Genomic DNA, 22,203 nt, shown 5'->3' on the forward strand with positions numbered 1-22,203 from the left:
CATTGTAACACGATTGTGAAAGTTCAGCAAGATTTGCTAAAAAAAAAAAATAAAAAACTCAACCCAAAAACAAACCCCAAAAAATCCCAACTGACAGAGCTGGGTAACCTGAAATACAGTTTGTGATCTGGGAGCAACTGAGTGGCTCCCTCCTTTCAGGTTTTTTTCTGCAACATACGAGACACAATTACCAAATCCATAAAAGCACAGGGTTTAGAGTGCAAGGTTTTATTAAAATATTTTACTAGCTGTTTCTAATACCTTTAAGACTGTAAGTATACATGTTTAATTACAGTTCATCAGCTTTAATTGCTTTCTAATATGCGAATAATACGTAGCAGCTAAATTTATCATGTAAACCATTCTGATTATTCTGCTTGTTTTTCAGCTTACGTGGCAGACTAACATGTAGAAACTTAGAAGTAAGATTATAGAGCTATTTGGATTTTGGTTTATTTGTGGTTGGTTTTGCTTAATGCTTTTTTTGACTTATTTTCAGATACTTCATGTGCGGTGCTTTATATCAATTTAATCTTATCTGAAGACAGCTACAAAGCAGCACTTTCTTCAGAATCTTTGCAAGAGAGGGCCATAAGATTTGTTTAAAATAAGAAAACTCTGTACGAAAGCATAGAGCACATAATGACCACTCAACTAAATGCAGTGCAATTGTATTGCAATCGATGCCTCCATTACTGAAATTATAGCCTCATTTTGACTCAGCAGTGGTTTATCCAACTACGTATACTTCTTGGAGTAAAGAAACAAACCCTAAAGATTATATCTCAATAATTCAGAATTCAATAACATGTAAAGACAAAGCTTTTGTGCTTCATGACTTTGATTAGAATAGAACCCCACTGCATTTTAACAGAACAGCATTTTAAATTCATCAGTCACTGCTTTCAGCATCACCAGCATCAATACCACTTCTACCGTTTCTAAAGTCTCATCCTAATCTGAAATCCTTTCTTACTCTTCAGAAGGCTGCAGATGCCCTTAACTGCTCATTTGCCTTTATTTTGCCATGCTTTACAATCTTCTTCGCTCTCAGCCTCTTTTAAACTATTATGGCTGCACACCTTATTTCAGGATTGAGTATGTTTCCATGTGCACAAATCCCATTTGTTTATCCCCACAGGAGCACTACAGTTAATAATCTGTAATGGTGAAGGAATCAGTTTTCTAACCTACATACCTCCCGACTAGAATTATAAGCAGCTAATTTTTCCCATGTAAAATAAGTCTCATGTAGCTACATAAGGGTACTAACAGATTTCTTTGTTCTAAATACAGCAGAGACTTCTACTCATATGGAATTGGACAACGTTTCACTTTATAAGTATTCATGAACACTGATTAGATTCCCCAAAGGCATATATATCCTCTTTATCATTCCAAAGACAGAGTTTCAGCTCCCCTGCACTATCCCTTTCCTATCCACATTCCTATTACTTCCTTTGCATGAAAAATCAGATTTAACCTGGCATATTTAGTTCCTAACAACAGTGGCAGCGAGAAAACTACAATCCAGAATTTAATAAAAGAGGTGGCCATGAAGGGGTTTGCCCTTTGAGTGCATCTGACAGGCAGGAAGCAATTACGTGAAACTGGTAATTAGGAAAGAAGGGGGTGTGCAGGAGGGAAGCAGCGGGCCTGAATATTGACAGCTATACAACTATTTTGCCCATTAACTTAAGCAGCAGCCTCATTTTTCTTACATTTGAGTGGCGTGTCAAAATTCATCTGCTTCCAGTCAAATTAGCAAACGGTGCTTTCCTGAGTGGAACTTACCTCTGTAATAGAAGAGACACAGATCTGAGAGCACAAACCACCGCTTCTTCCACAACTTCATCCCAGTACTATCCTGTATTAACCAAAGTGATCAAGTAAGAACTTTCAAACTGTTAATAGTAACAGTCTATAAAGCAAACCAGGTACTATGTAACTCTGGTTGGGTGCCAGTAGTTAATTTTCTTGGCTAAGATATTTTAATTATCTCTGACTCCTCATCACAGACGCGATAACCCAGGAAGCCCAAAGTTATCATGACTGAAGAATGAACGAAATCAGAGCCCATCATTTGAACACACTAGAGACCACAATCTATAGTTAACAAAAAAGTATACTTTTTTATAAAAAAAAAGGGAAGGAGAAAGGTAATACTTGGAGTAAATCCTCCGTTGTTTCCTGAAGAAATACCTTGCTGAACTTCATTTTCTACTACTATTCATATATCTAAAGCAAATTTCTTTCTAAAATAAAGTTTGTTCCTAAAGGAATTTCATTTTCTTTTATGCTTATAAGCAATTTACACTGCATGGCTCAGAATGAAAGACCGCCACCACTACTGCAGTGTAAATAAGCTAGAGCACTGCAGAGCGCACATCCTGGTAGAATCAGATTTAATAAATATGTTAATCTGTTCCAAGAAGAAAAGTATGTGTGAATTATCAATATTCCTGTAGTAAACAGGTTTTATGACAACCAAGAAGAGGGATTCTATGATAAGAAACTATGGGGTGGTGCAGCTTTGGTTTTGGGTTGGGTTTGGGAATTTTTCGCAAAAAGTCAGCATAATTTTTAGTCTCTATTTCAAGCTCTTCTGTTCTTGAATAGGGTAAATGAGCTGAAGGAGGAAGAAGAAAGGGTAAAGCAATCATTAGCTAAAAAATATTCAGAAAAAGTTAAAAAATTCCTTTGCCACAAACATTTTGACAAACAGAATAACTAAACCTTGCTTATAAGGACACTGATGAAGCCTGGAAGCACTGTCCACAGCAGTTAGCTCCTCCTTCACAGCTGGAAAGGCAGATTGCAAGGGGAGGAGGCTGCCTTCCTCACCTTACTGACAAGGCCAGCAACTCTGTAGTGAAATAGGATGCCAGATCCCTGGCCCAAAGGATACTTGCCATATAAGTCAACTGTACGATGTGAAAATACCCAAAATATTCAGCATAAAGGACTATCACAAACTCTCAGACAGGCTTTCTGAAGAGGGTGTTACACAATGTCACATTTATCCCATCACTAAAAAACACAGTCATGTTAACTGTCTCATTTAATTCAAAAATCCAGAAAACACTACTTCAGGAACAGAGTGACTTTTTTCAAACTAGGAGTTTAATAACCCCCAAACAAAGCAAAAAATATAAATCTCTCACCTTTACAACTTTTCACGCTCCATATTGAATGGGAATAAAGGCCACAAGAGTATCTAAATACGGAAAAGTCTTCTACTAAACAGCTATTTCTACATCTTTTTATCTGAGAGTAATTTTAAAAAATGGACTCATCAACAGCATCCAGAAAGCTAGGCGAGTCATACAAGTCTATTAGAGATGGGACAGTGTAACGATAATGTAGATTCAAAACACCATTTGCCTCAGCAGAGTTTAAATTACAGGTTCAAACAGGGTTCTTGGTGGATTTATAAAATATACTCCTAGTATGGCCTAAGGAGTTTTGTTGTTCAATGTTTTTGATCAAACTACACTACTCTGATTTCCTGTACAGTGAGAAAGGGCAGGTGGTCTGGTATTGCAGAACAGCAAATCTGCAGCAGGTTGTGTCACTAAATACTAAGCAGCACGTACTTCAGATTAGTTTACATTCTATAGGAAAACCTAAAATGATCTCTCATTTTAAGATGACCATCTTTGAGTTAAGAAAGCAGACATTCCTCTCTCATTTTAGAAGTGAAAAAATGTCTTTATCTCCAATTTCTTATTCAAAATAATTACTTTTTAGAAAAAGAAAAAAGATACAGCCTAAGAAAAAAAAAATCAGAATTTTTAGAAAAGGGAATATTCTGGACCATACATCCTCATCCCACCATCTCAGCATGACTGAAATTCACTGAGCTATTTACTACCAACATCTGCCTTGATTTTTCAAGAACTTTGTTTATTTTATAGAGGCATGTATATATATCATCCATGATCTGTACTACTCTGATGCCCTTACTGATTTGTATCAGAATGTTAACCATAAAGTAGCAAATTAATTAAAATACCATGTGTCTGTTCCTTACAGCTTACAGCTTCACTCTGGCATTTCTGATTATATTTTATGCAAATGATTGGTTTTTATACATTATGCAGAAGAACATTTTCACAGTGAGGGTGACAGAGCCCTGGGACAGGCTGCCCAGGGGGGTTGTGGAGTCTCCTTCTCTGGAGATATTCAAGATCCGTCTGGGCACCTACCTGTGCAACCTGTCCTAGGGAACCTGCTTTGGCAGGGGAGTTGGACCTGATGATCTCTTGAGGTCCCTTCCAACCACTATGATTCTGTGATTACACACCTTCTACTCCCCCACACTCCCCAAAAATAGGGCATGAAGAGTACCTGTTTGTAGAGCCAGCCACGCCTGACAACTGGTGCATTAGGATTTCTCTTTATTGAGTTGGATCTCTTTCCAAAATTATGGACCTTCTTTGACGATCGTGATGTCTAAATTGAAGTGAAGAGGTTAAAGAAAACATGACATCAATACATGTTGAAATACCTGTAATGCATTTTCTTTTCTTAAAGATCGTTTCCTTATACATGGTCCACTGGGGGACTGCAGAATATAAACTCTATTCCTTTTTCAGGTAATTATTATGATGGTTCTGCTGGTCTCAGCATTCCTTCCTTTTTTGTCTGCAGAAAACTTTAAGACAAATCCCAAGACAAGTACTTTTTTTTTTTTAATAATTTTACAGAAAAATCAACCAAACACATATCTGATCTTCTTATAACGTAGGTGAAAGCCTACCAAGCTGTAAAGAGAGAGATAAAATTAGCAGAATTGTCCTTAATTATGAGAAATTACATCACCTAGGCAAGAAAACTCTACTCTTTCCTGCTTACAGCTCTGGCCTAATAAGTGAAATTTGTCCACATTTCAAGAGGATATAATTCAAAGTCTTATTGTTGAGTCTCCCCCTTTCCTAACATTTAGTAACTTTATAAAGTTCTTCCTTCCCCCCTCGAGATCCTATTGCTCTATGATCTCTTGGCTGGTTTTAATATCCATTATTTTATTTGCTTGCATTGAGGCCTACTTTAAATCTTTTGCCCCTGAAGTACAGTGCTTATATCTGCTGCTGCTCACATCTTTTACACCCTCACTGTTATGTAGTGATCACAGATGATTAAAAGAAGTGGGATAAATAAGTCATTTTACATTTTATTCCTCTTCTACCTGAGTAACCAAAAGAAATTGGGAAAGGCATAAAGAAACAGGTACCGCCTTGCTAATTCACACTTCATACTTTTCAGCCCACATTTAGGAAAAGCTTGCTCTACAACTGATCTAAACATTTACTTGTGTTTTAAATTCTGTAAGAACTGGTGCCTCAGAGACCATGTGATTTGATATAGTAAAGTATCCCTCCCTGCAAAAGAAGTAAAGATCTAGTAAGTTTTTTAAGCCTCTGCTCCAAATCCATCAATTGAACCGAGACGATATAATCCTGTGCTTCGGCTTCCCCATTGCCACCACTGAGAGTCATCACAATGTCATGCAAAGTTCCTGAACAAGCACTTGGGTTTTGCTGCAAATTGGGGTATGGTGTTTCTCTACAGAAATTCTCTCCACACGCATGAGAGAACAGAGCTGGGTTTTATACATGCTTCAGAGAGTGTTCCACCGTAGGTTACAAATCATAAACTGGACACGGCAATTTAAAATCATGTGCGGCTTTTGTCAACAATGCCTTTAACTGAAGAATAGAATATAAAACTTAGCCAAAAAAGAGTAACATTACAAAAAATACAGGCTTACAATACAATGAAAACAAAGTCATTTTGCCTTTCTTCTTTGAAAGCATCAGGAGGGAATAAAAAAAACCCACAACATAGAGTGCTTTTAATTTCCCTTGAAGATACAGAGATATAGGCAGTCAACTCTGTTTGGAAAGCAAGACAGAGCAATTGAAAACCTAATTAAAGTGAAAAGTAAAAATCTTTCACATTTTCTATCTGAAAAATTCCACCAGTTTCTAGGAAGCTAAGAGAATGATGACCTTTAGCTAAAAAAAAAAAAGAGAAATATACCAAGAACTTATACCAAACCAGAGCACATTATAAAATTAACTCTGTATCCATCTCAGTTAACCTGTGGCTACTATAGTGGCATCTCACATGACAGCTGGGCTCAGATTCCGATCAAAAGGTACTTCTAACAGACCTCTCTCAGATAGGTGTGATAACAAACCATACTGACTCCAATTTCAAAGTTTTAATGGGTTAATTATACATCTTGCCACCTGTGAATACCAACTTCCATTAATGAAACAGAGCATCACAAGGGCTTTCCAATTTTAGTTAATACAGAGAACACTTTGGGTGGCTCGTGATTATCACACACTACATAAAGAGAGTAACTCTTTGCAACAAACTGAACCTCGAGACAATGAGTATTTTAGGATACCGAAGTATCATAGGTGTGTATATATAAACTAATTATGAGTTCTCAAACTTTTTAGATCGCCTCCTCCTCTTGTTATGTCTGAGATGTCTGATCATCCCACATTCTCTCACACACATATCCAATATATCTCAAACCGGGGAAACAGGAAGAACCCAAACAAACACAAAACCCCACAAACTAAAGGGTTTATGTACTTTTTTACCCCACTGTACTAAAAATATAGGCCATTGCACTGCTCCAATTTTTGGAGAAGGCAAAGAGAAAAGGATAGTGAATGAAGGGTCCAATTACTAATCGCTTGCCTTCTGATATAGAAGGTCATCGAGCTAGCAAACTTAGAGTCACATCTGGTACCATCTGACCCATTCTAAGGATTGGTTTCCCCAGCAACTGTGATGTCTCAAAACAGAACCTCAGCATGGACCCTGTACAATTCCAGTACTAGAAAAGAAGCCGGGAAGTCCAGCCAGTGATATTCACTCTTTCCCAAACCTGAAGAAAACAAACACTGGCAGGGTTTTGAACTCTGGGGCACAGGTCAGTAGCTGGGGTCACACAATTCATCACTTTGAAAGCTGCCCTTCTCTCTGCTTAGCTGGTAGAGGACACAGAATTTATGTGAGGCTTCTTCCTCAGTTTAAGAACTAGCACTAAAGTAATTAACAACACTAACCTTATTGTGTCTATATTTGAAAAACATGGATTTATAATCTTGCTGATAAGGAAATTTTCTGCATGTGAACTCAAAGAACCAAAATCAAATCTTTGTAATTTTGAACTTCTGTTTAAAAATATGTTTCCAGTCTTCAAGGCTTACATTATCTCCCACACCACAAACCGACATGCTGCTGCCTTCTGGATTTTGTAGGCAATTTCAGTGTCTTCCAATGTTGTAGTTTTCCATCAGCTAAGTGGGTTTCTGCCTCAGCATTTTAGCTTGGACCAGGAGTTTGTTCTGGAAGCAAATCTCCCAATCATCCATTCTCACTGTGCTTTAGTTTGCATGATAGAGCGATTGGAATTTGTTTTAGTTAAGACTAAAACATAAGATGTACAAGAAGCACTACTGGACTAGTTTGAATATAAACCATGAAAATGCAGTAAATATGTTTGGTCATGAGCACCTTTCATATTGCTCCTGTTTAATATGATGTTTGCTAAGTATCTGATGGGTATTACCCCAAAATTTCTTACTAATTCAAATCTAGGGGAGAGACTGATTTTTGTCCCACCTCATATCAGCCTCTAGACAGCAGCATTAGACTCCAATGAGTGTTTCTGTCACAAAACATAAACTTCTCCAAGATCCAGGTCTATTCAGAATCAATTAACATTAATGAATGGGAAAATTTATTTTTGTAACCCTCAACTGCCTAAAGCTTAAGTTGTAAACATCAACCTTTTGTCCATTTCTCATTACCTTCCAGTATTATGTCCCTTCATGAGTTATCACTGGAAACAGAGACATCTAAAAAATAGGTGTGGCAATCACATGAAGCCTTCTTCTGTTCTGTAATTTACTTTCAGCACCAATATTTTACTCCTTTTTTATTGTGCTGCAATACACAGAACATCTACATATTACATTCAAAGGCTGGGAAGACAGCAAAAAACTTCAGACTCTGATAAACGTATGATAGATACGAACAATAAAAACATAGAAGAAAATTAGTTGCAGCATCCAGGTACAAGGAATAGATGATTTCTATATAGTTATCTTCAAAAGCAGTTCAATTTGTTAGCCTTAAATAACTACCAGAAAATGCTGACTAGAATTAGCTGTGGTTCTACTTTGGAAGCATTCATCTCTTTTTAAATGGTGTTACAGCAATTCAGACAAATTTACATTTGAAAACTGATGTACAGTAATTGCACATAGAGTCACAGTAATAATACTAATATTTTAAGTCCATTTAATAACTAGAATACACAGGAGGAATGAGAAGTAGAACAAAAGTCTATTTCTTCAACATATAATTTCCACATGAAGCGAAATGTGTCATTAGCCAATGAAAGTAAAGAAATTACAGTAACTGGGCTGTAACAACCTCATTTTCCTTCTCCAACTATGCAACAAACATGCTAAAGGGCATTTTAAACTTCTCTCTTGAAAGAGGAGTGTGAAAAATATGTTTGTAAAACAGGTGATCCTAAATTTTAATTAATTTCTTACATCTAACCTGTGAGCTAGTTCTGTTGCAACTCATTTGCTGTGTAAATGTTGCAATCTACACCACTTCTAAAATGCTATGAAGTTACCTTGGGTTTTTTGCTTGGTTATTTTAGGGATTGGCTGGTTTTGAGTTGATGGGTTATTTTTTTTGTGGTGTTGGGGTTGTTTTGGCTTAAATTTGCTTTCTGGAATGGACTTATATATGATCATACGGAAGCCGACATTATGCATTTTGTTACTTTTTCTAATTCATCTGTGGCTCCTTATTTTTTGCCCCAGCAACACAGATAGATTAAGTCACTTTTCTCATTAAAAAATAGTTTTCAAATGCAAATCAAGGACTCTGCCTGTCTAATAAGACATAAAAATGTTTCCAAAATGCACTTTAAAAAGAACTTACAGTGTTTACTACCACACTGAAAAGAAATTATTTTAATCCAACTTTCTGAAATTAAGAAATTTGCTGAATTAAAACAGGTTTTTTTTTCCTTCTTTAAACTCTAATTGCTGGGTTTAAAATATTCTCTGTCATCACTGATCAACAGTTACCTTGGTGCCCTAGCAAACTTAAGGAAATCCTTCATTTTATAGAAAATGCGCTTTATCTCTCTAAAAGCTGTCCAAATGGGGAAAAATGCAAGCAATAGCCTGTTCATGTTTATTTAATAAACTTTAAACATGTGAGCATTTACCTTAACCTTCTGGGAAACTGGGTGAATGGAGAAAGTGGGACACAAATTCCGTTTGCCTAGGAATCTTCATGACTTTTCCCAGGATTTTTTTCCTAGAAAACCAGGAGCTCTACTTTTGGTCCAATGACATCAGATGATGTCATCCACCCTCTTACCACAAGGACACCTTCCATCTCTCTCGGATCTACTTCTTACACACAATTACAATTCTATTTTACCTGGAGAAATACAGTCAATTATTCGTGATGGAGCAATTTCATTATCAGTCCTTACCCAGATGCCTGATCACTCATTCAAGGTTTTGCTCATTCACACTGATTAGAAAGGTCAGATTCTGCAAACAATTTCAGTATGTGCAAGTCATAAGACCTGAGATACCTGATAAAAATTACAGCTTCAGTGATAATTTCTTTCAGACAACTCAAGTTTCCAAATTAAACATGAAAGGAGACAAGTGCCCTGAGAAAGACCTATACTTTCTCTCTCCTTTTCAATGGAATACTAATAAATAGCACAGTCTAGTACCCTGTGGAATAACTGAATTATTTTAATATTAATTTAATTTGGAAATGAAGACTTACTCTGCCCACGGGGCTCACTGGATAAGCAGCATAATCTGATGTCAGATTATAGTTAGTTGCTTCACATATCATGCTTACTGGTCGCTCCTTCTTTTCTTCAGATGTCATTGCTGCAGCAGTCCTGAAAATAGAATATGTAATAGCACTAGAACATGCTGTGTGCGCAGACTGCTACTAAAAAGCACCCCCAGATGTAGCCTAATGCAGCCCATGTCCTACTTTTCCAATTTGAAAGCAATTCACACTTCATTGCAAAGTTACTGGCACCTTGCTTTAAACTTCAGTCAATTACAGATTAATTTTAAGATGTTTTAAAATAGGATTTCTCTAATAGCTTAAGGTATTGGTGGGAAGGAAAAAAAGAGGTATGAGCATGAGATGGAAATGGGAAGAAATGCTCTCCAAGGATCCCATGTGGCTTTGTCCCACTCCAGTTAGAACACAGAATGACAGAATATCTTTGGTTGAACATGCAACATTTGTGAAAACTCAAATGCTGCAGTTCAGACAGTTTTCACTCCAGCCACCATGTAACATGTTGCAGCAATGGTGGCAAGTAATACAACCAAAAACCGGGTCAGATACAAAATCTTGAGGTCCCATATGACTTGCACGCATACCTTCTCAGACTGCGGTGTGTTCTACTAAACTAAGTCACAGACAGCAAACCCAAGATATTACCCAATAATTCACAAAGTGTCTCAACTGGCCAAGGAACATGATAGATTAAAGGCACATGATTGTCTCTATGTGATTTAAAAAATTACTCCATTTGGGAAGTTTATTAAATTATTATATAATAGATAGGTCATTTGTTAACACTACAGAGTAAGTGACAAGAGGAAATTCACACCATGAATAAGTGTTATTGCATTTCTATCACAATTAATTTGGGCTATCATTTTTATCTTAAAAATTATTTAATTTTAAACAAGTAAAATCGCATACATGCTAAACTGACTTGGGAAAAAACATATTAAATGTTGCAATTAGCAAACACTGAACCTCACTTCAATATAAACAATTTTTAAAAACTTATTTAATAGATTGAAACAGATGCCACTTACTGCTCATTCACAACAAAAATGCAGTTGTCTTGTGATGGCTGTCCTGTTACTGGATGTTTGCAGGTTACTTTTCGTTCATTATGACTGTAGAAGAAAAATAAGAAAAATTATTAGCCAATAATTATTTTTTTTTTAACTCAAGTATATAAGTCCAGTATATCAGCCAAATTGAAATGATTGCAAGTATTTCATTATGGCATATAATAAAGTGCCTGTATATACACACAGAGACATATATAAACTAACAAAAATGACAAAGAGCATTAAAGAATTTCCTTAAATACTCTGGAAATAGATTTAAAATATTTGCACTGGGTTGGGAGTCATTTTGAAATTAAAAACTAGAGCGTAAGAGCCATAGTAGGTCATCTATGAACACTGATACTTGACTTGTCATAAGTCTTTATAGATTCCTAAATAGGATTTCAGGTAGACCGGGACAGGTTAAACATAAAACAAACAGCTGTTTCTAAAGGGATAAAACAACAATCAATGCAATTGTCTTCTAGCATAGAATATGAAGATGTTAGTTTAAATATTTCCAATAATACCGATACATATTCAGTCATGGGAACAAAGTAATGCGTCATAATCACAGTTCTACTTTGCTGGTGACTTTTAATTCATAGCACTATCCCATGCAGCGTTGTGCTTGGGAGCACCTTCAAGCAGCCAGCAGCCTCACCAGCAGAATATGCTCCTTTTGCAGTATCTCATTCCCCTGAACTGCAGGTGTTGTTGTACCACAGCATCTCCCAGAATTTGGAACAAATTGCCAAAATTCAACCACTATCGGCAGCTGCCACTCAAGGAGGAAATGTTTTGACTTGAGCTCTCCAGCCTTAGAGAGGAAGGAAGAGATGAGGAGAAGAGTTGCCTTTACTGCCAACCAGATATGTCAATCAGCTGACAGTCATACCTTGTCCCCGCCACAGACCCCGGCTTTCCTACCCCCAGCTGCCACGCAAGCGGCAGGGTCTCAGCCCCAGTTACGCTGGGAGCACACTAGGGAGCATGGAGCTGCCAACCAGCCCAGCAGCACCAGACAACTGCGAGACACACAGGTGGCTGAACTGCAGTCAGCCCCTCTGAACTGTCTGAGAGGCACCGAAATGCAGGAAGAGAGCAGGAAAGGTGCACTGACTGAATGTAAACCTGATTCAGTGACTAAAAAGCATACAAGCAGAAACGAGACTAAGAAAGGGCAATAAGTGTATCAGGCAGATGCATTATTTGGCTAGAACCCAGATGCTTCAAATCAACCTCAGCTCTTTTGTCTTTAACATTTCCAACAATATTTATAACCAAAACCAATATCTGAAATCAGCACTGTAAATCATGAAGAAAGTAATTCCATTTGATAGTATTTACTTTTGCAAAGAGTACGTGTTGATAATCTTTTTCATGTATCTCATCTAATACTATGCCCTTCTTATTAATGAGCTCAGCCCTGAGAAATATATAAAAAATATTCTTAGAGAAAGAACAAACCTGAAAGAACAAAAAAAGAAGAAAAAAAAAGTGCTTCAGTTGCAGGATAGCAGAATAGGTGCAGAACAAAAGCTTTTGAATAGCACTTTATCCTTAACACGTACTCCTTTTATTGCCTATTTATTTAACCTTCTTAGCTTTCAAAACTAAGACGAGCACAGCTTATCTGGCAAACGTTATGCTCTCCACTCATGTCTCTTAAAACATCCTAGATTTAACATGACTATCTTAACATTCCCCAGGTTTCTTGACAATTCCTTTGGATCACAACATTTTGCAATTATGGAGCACTACTAATTAAAAGTTACCTCCAAAGAAAAGCCTAATAAAATATTCACTCTACTTCGGTCGATGCATAGCTGGATAAATCTGCAGAACCCTAAAGCGCAAGATTAGAAAGATAGCCCAATTCTTTGCACTTTCTTTACTGGGATTTTAAAACCCTGTTAATACCTAAAGGAACAGACGTGTTATGGAGCTTAACTAATGAGCTCGCAAATGCAGGTACTTCATCTTCGCACTAAATTCAGCAGAATTCTAAGTTTAGCTTCTAAAGAAGCTTCTGTTGCAGAAATGCATCCATTACAATGAGGGGACAGAAAAGAGATGACCCGAGTACATCTGTGCCATTCCTAATTGCCATGGTCCTAGAATGCCTGTCGAATTAACATGGCCCAGATTGTACAGAATTAAAATTCAAAACTTTCCTCAGGAAGCATCCAGGGTTTTTTGGTGGTTCCTTTTCCCCTTCAACTTCCAAAACTTTTTGATACCTCTGACATTTCAGAAACTGTAACACCAAACTTAAAAAACCAAAAATAATAAAAAACATTAGAGATGAGGTAGCAACCACAGGTTTTGCCAAAATGTGCTGTCTTGTTCACATTAAACTTTGATAGCTGTCTATGTAGAAATACATCAGGATTTCTGCTCAAAGACAGTCAACACACTGGAACACAACAGAAGAGGCACATCCCATGTTTTTTTATGAGTGCGCCCAGCTCACACCAACACAAGAGGAGGAATCATTCAAAGAACGTGAAGGGGAGGTCACGCAAAACCAGAAGGGAAAGCAGGAAGGAGGAGGAAAAGGAGGGTGAGGCAGGGAGAGGAGAGGATTAACACAAACTTATGAAAAAAATATTTCATTTCAGGCTGGAGTCATACCAAGTCAGCATTTCAAATATATCAAAATGTTTTTGGACAAAACACAATTTTCCTTACTAATCATACTGAATTTGAGATGTATGGAGGTGTAGCTGACATATAAAGAAGAAAAAAATTATCACAGACATAAAACACTCCCCTGTGGGATATACAATACTTCCTTTCCAGCTTTTGAGAGGCCTTTATAGTCACTTCCTTCTAAAAAGGCGAGGAAAAAAAGAACAACCTTTTCTTCCTCTTCAGGTTAGACGCAAGTGAAGTCTCATGAGTGAGCTCTGGAAATTCAGCTTGTACACACACCTAGGAAATGTGATGACTGTAAATCTGTCTAACTGGATGGATAGACTGCAAAGTCTTCCATTTGAAAACTTTTTCATTATTCATCTGAATTACTGCATTTTTTGCATTAATTTAGCTGATATTTTGACAGGATTCCTTCAAAATACTTGTGTTAAAGTGTAGAGTACCTTGATAATTACTGTCATAACCTACTGTTACGTGGGAGTATTGAGGCATTTGTTTTAAACTCAATCTTGCAGACTACCGAGTTTCACTAAAACTAGACTACCATTTAATATTCACTATCTTCAACCTTTGATTTAGACAGTTGCTTGATAATCCATGAATTTCTGGGTCCACATACACATGTAGTATTTCATATGCTACACTTTAATATACATAGCTCATCAATAAGTCTATGGGAAATAAAACAAAAATTATGAAGGTTGTTATTGTGTTTGGTTTTGCTTGGGGTTTTTTTTTGGTTTTTCCCCTCCCCTGAGAACTCTAATTTTGATTTTCTACAAAGTCCAGTGTGCAATTCAGAGGCAGGGTGCTAACTTTTGGCTTATGAAGACACAGCCTCCAAGAGGTATATGGAAACAACAGTCCTCTTCCTTCCCTCTACAATCAATTTTTCTCACCAATCTGTTTTGAGAACACAGGGTAACTCTGCACACACTCTGTTGCAGTTACACCGAAGGATATGACTGACTCTTGCTATTTTAGCAGCCACAGTGAAGTTGTACTAAATGACATGATAAACACTAAAGCCAAATAGAAAAAAACCCCTATTGTGTATTTTATTAGTATTCATGAGCATACTCTCCAAATTCCGTACGTTGCATGAACTATTCCTCATTAATATTTGCTACTGGGATGTGTCAGGCTCCAGGAATTGACACAGCTGACTAAGATGACACAAGGGATAAGCATTTCAATGCAAAATAAAATATAGTTCTTGCATGCATCAGGATAATACTTCTTAACTCCAGTGGTGTCCTGGGACAATGACCTGCTATAAAAGGATCAAACCCAAGCAAAACCCCCGAAAACAATAAATTAAGAAAGAGCCACAACACAAAACCCTAACCACTCCAAAAGAGCTCACGCAGGAACGAGTTCCATTTTTAGTTTTCTCAATGCAAGACAACTGATACTAACTTAACAGGACAGACTTAACGTGACCTCTTTTCCCCAGATTTTTTAAACTTCTCCTTCCCAATTCCTGTCTCTGAAAGCCACAAGCTTTGGCATCATTCAGCAGGTAGCTCAGCTTCGGCACATGGACAAGCCCTCAGATGAAAAGGATTTACCTTGTTCAGGTTAGAAGTTGACAGCAACCTTGAATGTGGCTCATGTTATTTGCCACCTTATCTACTCTCTTTCTCCTTTCCATCCCTTGAGACCCTTAATCTCTTCAGAAGACAAGATTATTTTACTTATTTTCACCAATTCTAGTCATGTTGAAGAAGCTTCATTGTGTACTTTTAACCTACTCACTAAATGGACAGCCAACAATTATCTTTCGGATGGCCAAATGTGATCCAAGTCCTACTAAAAAAAGCCCTCAAATAGATCATTCAAATACATTATTGGTCTACCTTGTGTTGTACAGGATTGCTGACCCAAAAATGCTGTGTACCAGTATTCTGTTCTAACACACACCACTGTAAAATCAGCAATTTCAAAATTCTATCTGGTTCTGCCATTTCAAAATTGCGATCATCTTTAACAGCACCTGGATTTTTTAGTACAGGGAATAAGCTCAGATAATAGCAGCTGAGATGGAAAAAAAAAAAATGTAATCCAGTTGCACAAGAGGATGCACACAATTAAAAATGAAGGGTTAGATCATCTTTCCTCTGGAACGGACCAGTTCATCAGAAGTGGCAAGACAGATGAAAGTACAAGGGCGGGGACGGTTGGTTTGGGGTCTCCCCATTATGAGATTTGGTTGAGTTCCCTGTTCTCTCAAAAAAAATGGGAGCTGGGCCAGAACTCCCAAAAAGACACATCTGGTTTTCTCCCACAAAAAATTAAAACTAGAGCCACTTCAAAGGGTTCCTCATGCCCTTTCTTTGTAGGCTTTATTTATGTGTTCCTAAATGTTAAGGCCGTCTCATTTGCTCATTTTCAACGTGACCATCAAAGCAAAGAGTGAGTTCTACTTCAGTGAAAGAATACAAACAAAATCATAAACCAGGGCACAACTTTCAACAGGCCTCCATATTTTTAATTTAGAAAGACTGCTCCTTTCCACAAATGAACACTGAAGAAAGAACACATTCCAGAAGAACATTACACCAAGAATCTGCCTCCTAACATTTATTCAACATCTTATCTAAGATTCAGTCTGACAATCTAATCTCTATTGTGCAAACGTACAATCCCTAGAAGTCATAAATTTACTCAGAGTACCTAGATGTATTTCATATGAGAAGCAATTTTGTGCACTTTTCGTACATGCCTGATGACAAAATACAGATAAGGTAAGAAGGCAAAAATTACAAAAGTAATGAAGTCATCCTCTCTCACATCAACGCTGAATCTGCGCTGACATTTAAAGGTAAGATTAAATCAGAGACAAACATAGGACAAGTCTGGGCCAGCCTTATTCTGCTTCTGTGAAGCATTTCATTCCTGAGCTAGGGAATGAGCAAAGTCACATCAGCGGCTTTTACCTCATGTGCTTGTTTTCCAGCATAAGAATGTCTCCTTTCTAACTGAAAGAAATGCAGCAACTTACAGTTATCTAACAAAAAGCTGTCTGAATTTGGAAAAAATTTAAGTGAATGCAGCCCCTACACAGCTGTTAGCAAGGATGTGGTCTGTGGCTGTACCAACTCTCCTATTTTACTAAATCTGTAACGCTGCACTGTACAGTAAATAGCAAATGCAAGCACTTTTTTGTCAGTGCTATCATACCCTACAATTACGAGCCTTTTTTCAATTAAGCTTTTTAAACAACAACTTTGGAAACCGCGCTCCATGGCTCCACTGGAAACATATGAGTATGGTAACTTAACATCAGGGAGTCTGAACAAAAGAGGGTGTAAAGAGAAGGCAAGTTTCAAAGCAGACAAAGTGCTGACAGACCCGTATAAAGTTACATGTGCTGCTGCTAAAAGCAAAGTGCTTACGACCCTTTGTGTGCACATATGCTTGGGAAGGTGCACACAAAATGCCAATAGTTTTCTTGGCAGAGAATGTAACACCACCATATTTTTTTTGTTTGTTTGTTAACTACCAGTTCATTTATTTGGGCAAAGCTCAATTCTCTAAACTTTCCTTTGAAGGTCGCCTTAGTTCAAAGCAACACTGTTACCGTGACAAGAGTTTTGGTGTCCTCACTGCTGCAATGAAAAAGCACCTGGACATCTCTCTATAACTGACTGTACTACAGTTTTTCCTTTATTACTGACATTTATTTTTCAAAAGTTTAAGCACTACTGCCCTGAAATAGCAAGCCTTTCTTTCAATGGGCCCATTCTAAAACAAGATTTACATTCTAATGAAAATATTTGTGCAAAAGCCTTTTCTCACTTGAGCAGATATGATAACATGTTCTCGTGCCATACTTTCAATGTAAAACCATAAATTTACATAATAAGTGTAAATATTAAAAACTCTTTAAAAATGCTAGGATTAAATGCCTTCTAAACCAGCATATACTGTATTGCAAATTGAGAAACTGCTGTTTCTAATCAAAACATATTCAGAAAAAGTAAATATTAGTGGTTTCAATTTTCCAAAAACTTTGTGGGAGGGTGTCTTTCACTCTGTAGATAACATATTTGGGAATTTATAAGATACTGGGACTTGGTAAAGGCCACAAGAGCCCCACACCTTTAAATAGAAGTGTGGCAATTTGTGAGATGCCATGTTATATAAATTGATGACACGTTTCACTATATACATTTTAAGCCCTAGGCACATTTTCTAGTATAGCACCTTGATAATAGCACTGCAGGTGAAGAAAATCTTCAATTGTCTAAGCATTAGTCTGTAGTAAAAATGACTAATACATCATTTGCTGTTTGAGATAAATTTGAGAGAATAGTGAGGTGGGTGTTAGAAGGCAGAACTATCTGCAAGCCTCAGATTTTATAGCTGAAATCCAAGCACTCCTTAATGGTTAACTACCTGGAAAGCTTCCAAGGACTAGAGTAACATAACAATTCTTCAGTGAAAACCCACAATCTGTTTTCTAAAGAAAAATGGGATTTGGAGTAGTAGTTCAGCAGGTGGCTCATGGACCAGAAGCAGCAGTGGATTCTCCAATCTGGCTACTACTGCCTCTTCCTGTTGAAGACTGACAGCAGATGTCTGAGCAGCCAGTGCTGCCCAACGCTCACTTTCCCAATGCAGGAGGGATGCTGCAGACTCTCCCGAAGTGTGAAAGAGGATAGAAGAGGTAAAAGCTACACTCGTGGAGAGGGCAATAAAAAGCCACAGTAAACATCTGGTCTGATACAAAGAACAAACTCTTCGTTACAGAAGACGGACCACCCAGATTAGTAGAATAATAAAATGCTGAATTTCATTATGATTAATTAATTAGGAACTGTTAAATAAGATTTTCTTACACATACAATGTTAAAGGTTTTCAGAAGCAGAAACAAACCTGTCTTGAATTTACGAGGGACAAATGCACTTATTCTGTGTAACTCTATGATCACGTTTGCACCACATCACCTGGAACAATTCATCACACCAAGTAGTAAGAGAGAATTCACTTGTCTTAGTCACCATCCACAACTTTTAAGCTTTTAGCAAATGCTTTCACAGCCCCATACCAACTTTAAATGTTTTCAAAGGCCACTAGACAGAAAATTTTCTCCAACACACAGCACTTAGATCAGCTCTGCAAGCCTTGGCCTTCATTGTTTCTTACACTGTTAGAAGCGTAAGTGAAATGTGCTCTTGGAGAAGTGTTAGAAACACAAGTGCAAACTCAAAAGGCAATTTTGACTTATGATTCCATTTCAGTGTAAGAAATCTAGAGACATTTTGCAAGAGAAACCTACTATAATAACCAAAATTACCAATTTTACATGTTTTTCCATAATTATGTGTTGAAAAATAATTGTTAAAGACAGCTATAAGAGAAGTAAATGCAGACAAATTAAGCAGCTTAATGCCTACATATATGCATATATATTTTAAAATTAATTAATATATGGCCTATGCAAAAAATAAAAATAAAAGAAAAATCCTGCTGTCAAAAGTATTTCCAACTGACCCAAGTCAGACTTCTCTGCAAGCTCAAATGGTTTTAAGAGCTCAGGATGTCTCCAATTAGCACACCCTGAAAAAAAAAGTCAAAGCTGTGCTACAAATGTCTTATTTCCTTTGGGCTTGAGAGCCTGCAGCACTGTCACTTCGCTGCACCTCTCAAGCACTGACAATCTTGACTGTCCTGTCATTCAATCCAGCCCCTTCTCCACTTTAAGTTCAACAGGGATTTCAAGGGATTCGGTAATCAGAAGACACAGGAAAAAAAGGGAAAACTTTGGGTTTCATTCAGAAACAGTTGTGCATTTGCTAACAACAAGCGCTTACTTACCTTAGTCTTTCCAATCACTTTGGAGCATTCCCTGACACAGAACAAGCATCTAAGAACAGCCAGCAATTCCCTTTCATAAAATCTAGCTATTTACTAAATTGCTATAGCTGCCCCCTTATTTATAGTTTTCTTACCAATGATCTGTTTTGCTCTGCAAACACTATGTCTCAGATTTATTTTCATCCCCATTTTCATCATATTGTGTGGGGTTTTGTGTTGCTTTGGTTTTTGTTTCAGGTGTCGACAAAAGAGCCCACAATGGTCATCTACTGCACGACTATTCCATTTTCAATATTTAGCACTTAAAAGTCTTGTCTCTGCTTCTCCTGCTCTCCCAGTTAACAACCCAGAGGACCAGAAAATGATTAACTGTGCACGTGGTTCCTTTCTGAACTGTCCACTCTTTCTGTGCAGCGATTTTAATGCTTTCACTGTCATGCCTTCTTCATCCCCCTACTTTCCACTCCTCAGTAACAGCGTACAAATACCTATTACTGAAATAAGCCCAATTTTGTGGATTCCCAATCTCTCAAGGCTCCCATTCCACTTTGTTTCCATTACTGGTCTCCTTAGATCTCAGCTGTCAATTATTTTCACTCAAAACTGCTTGCTGGTTTGTTAAAAAGATACAGCTTGCTTCGTTTGGGATTTTTTGTTTGTTTTTGTTTTTTTTTTTTTACTCTTGTATAACTCAGAATCTTTGGTTTAGTCTCAAACTATATACAGAAGCCACAGCTTTAAGGAATAACTGCAGGAGTTACAGCACAATTCAATTGTTCTGTCTCTTATCTCATCTGCTATTATTTATGATTACTTTGGGTGTTTGTTTGTTTGGGGTTTTTTGTTTGGTTTTGTTAGCATGATGTGAATCACAGCATCAGCTGTCTTAAGAAGCATATCCCCTTTTTATCTTAGCCCTGGTTACACAGAAGTGTAACAACGTAACACTGTCTTCAGACCGCCACATGACTTCCATGATTCCTTGATCACTTCCCCAGTGCCTTAGGAGCTGGCGTACTTCCACAATCACAGCTCTAGTAAACAGCCATTTTTTATTAAATAACAACATACTTCTGTTAAGAACCCAGCAGAACTTTTAAAAGAGCACCATGCTTATCAAGCACTTACATATCAGAACGTACTAGGTCATATCTAGACACTTCCTAAGTCTGCTGAGAGAGGAGAATGGTCTGGCAAGCCTCAGCAATGTACATACATTATCATCTGGGAAACAATGTGACAGAAGAAAACAGCTGCAATGGTGCAACCACTTGTGTATCAGTTTTAATTGCAGTGCTAATTCAGACAACCTATTTTGAGGCTTTGTGTCAGGACAGATCCTACTTTGCAAAAATGTAAGGGTAGACATGGAAATTTATAGGAATAATTATATTATAAATGAACAGTCATCACTAATGCTTTAATCACTGGCATTGTTAAAGCCATTGTAAAGATTTAATTGAATAATCTTGGTGGTCCACTGATAGAGCATATGCAAATATGTGCACCAGACCCCAGAGGATAATTAATTGAAGCTTACACCATGTGTGGGCCTGCATTCATCTCAGACAAAGGAGGACAAACTCTATTAAAAATATTCATTGCTTATGACGTAAAGTTCAAGTACAGAGACACAGAGGGTATAAAGTGTGGCACTGAACTGGAACACTGAACGTGTCAGCTGTCATCTCCAAGGTCTGAGGGTGCAGCTCAACCTCGCTCAGCCCTCTTGTTTCTTTCAGTCCATTCGCATTCAGCTCCAGGAGCTGATCACTTCAGAAAAATACTAATATTGTTGCCTTAGAAGAATAGCAGCAAGCTGGTTTAGAAGGCCCAAAAGCCTGAAATGTTAGCAACAAATAAATCTGGTTTGGGATTTGTTTGAAATCACAAGTGGAGCAGAAATTATCTCAGGATTTTCTCTGCACACTCACATCCTTTAAGAAACCCCACTACACTGCTTTCCTGAAACATCCACGCTTCATGTTTGCACTTCTTGTTCATTTGCTCATATTTCAGATTAAAGATCCTGGCAGAGATATATTTTAATCTAGAGGTGTGGATGCCAGCCAGGTTTGTGGGAAACCTTGGGAACTGATCTCACTGCAGAGAGGCCACATTTCCTCTCTTTTCTCTGGTTTTAAATTCATCGTTCAAGTATTTCTATAAATGGGGCAGGCCTCAACACTTCAGCAAATACTGCTGTTCAGAAAAAAAACGACGACACGATTTTAATATTATCCACAAAACCCCACCAAAGAGTATCACACTTCACTGTGGTGTTAATTCCTCTCACACCTTCGTCTGAAACATCGGTGCAAGTCCTCACCAGAGAGAGGATGCCAGGCCAGATGGACCCACCGTCTGATCTACTGCGAGGGCTCTTATGCTCCTACGGCGAGTTTAAACTCTGATTGTCAGAGCTAAGTGACTGTCTACGCCTAATTGTTGGTGCTAAGAATACCGCCAGCAATTAGCAGGAACAGCCCTTTACAGCGCTGAATCTATCTTCCACGCTGTTTAATGCTATCAGCATTAATTCCTTGCTTTGATCAAGAAGCAATGGAAGCCCCCAGCTTTATGCAACAAGAAAAGGGCTGGGCAAGACTCCGCAGAAACAGGCGCTGCCAAATTATGGCTGAGAACTGGAGACTGGGGCCCTCCCTCTGGTACTGGGCCCAAAATGGAAGAATGGGGGAGCATTTAGAGGCAGTGGTCAAAAGGAAAATGTCCAAGGCTAGGTCACAGGCAACTAGTCCACAT

The 22,203-nt window shown here is 37.7% G+C and overlaps 1 protein-coding gene across 1 annotated transcript in view; it reads right to left on the reverse strand.

Annotated features, from left to right (window-relative positions):
• Positions 1 to 9,988, reverse strand: part of PLEKHA5 (pleckstrin homology domain containing A5) — a 65,815-nt gene extending 55,827 nt beyond the window's left edge. The window contains exons 1-3 of the mRNA XM_084265906.1: positions 9,868 to 9,988; positions 4,351 to 4,455; positions 1,795 to 1,867 (exon numbers count right to left, since the gene is read on the reverse strand). Coding sequence (XP_084122032.1) covers positions 1,795 to 1,867; positions 4,351 to 4,455; positions 9,868 to 9,975 — 286 coding nt within the window. The 5' untranslated portion in view covers positions 9,976 to 9,988. The remainder of the gene's footprint in view (positions 1 to 1,794; positions 1,868 to 4,350; positions 4,456 to 9,867) is intronic.
• Between the last annotated feature and the right edge of the window lie 12,215 nt (positions 9,989 to 22,203).

This window comes from Gallinula chloropus (assembly GCF_964237585.1).
Source record: "Gallinula chloropus genome assembly, chromosome: 1".
NCBI lineage: Eukaryota > Metazoa > Chordata > Aves > Gruiformes > Rallidae > Gallinula > Gallinula chloropus.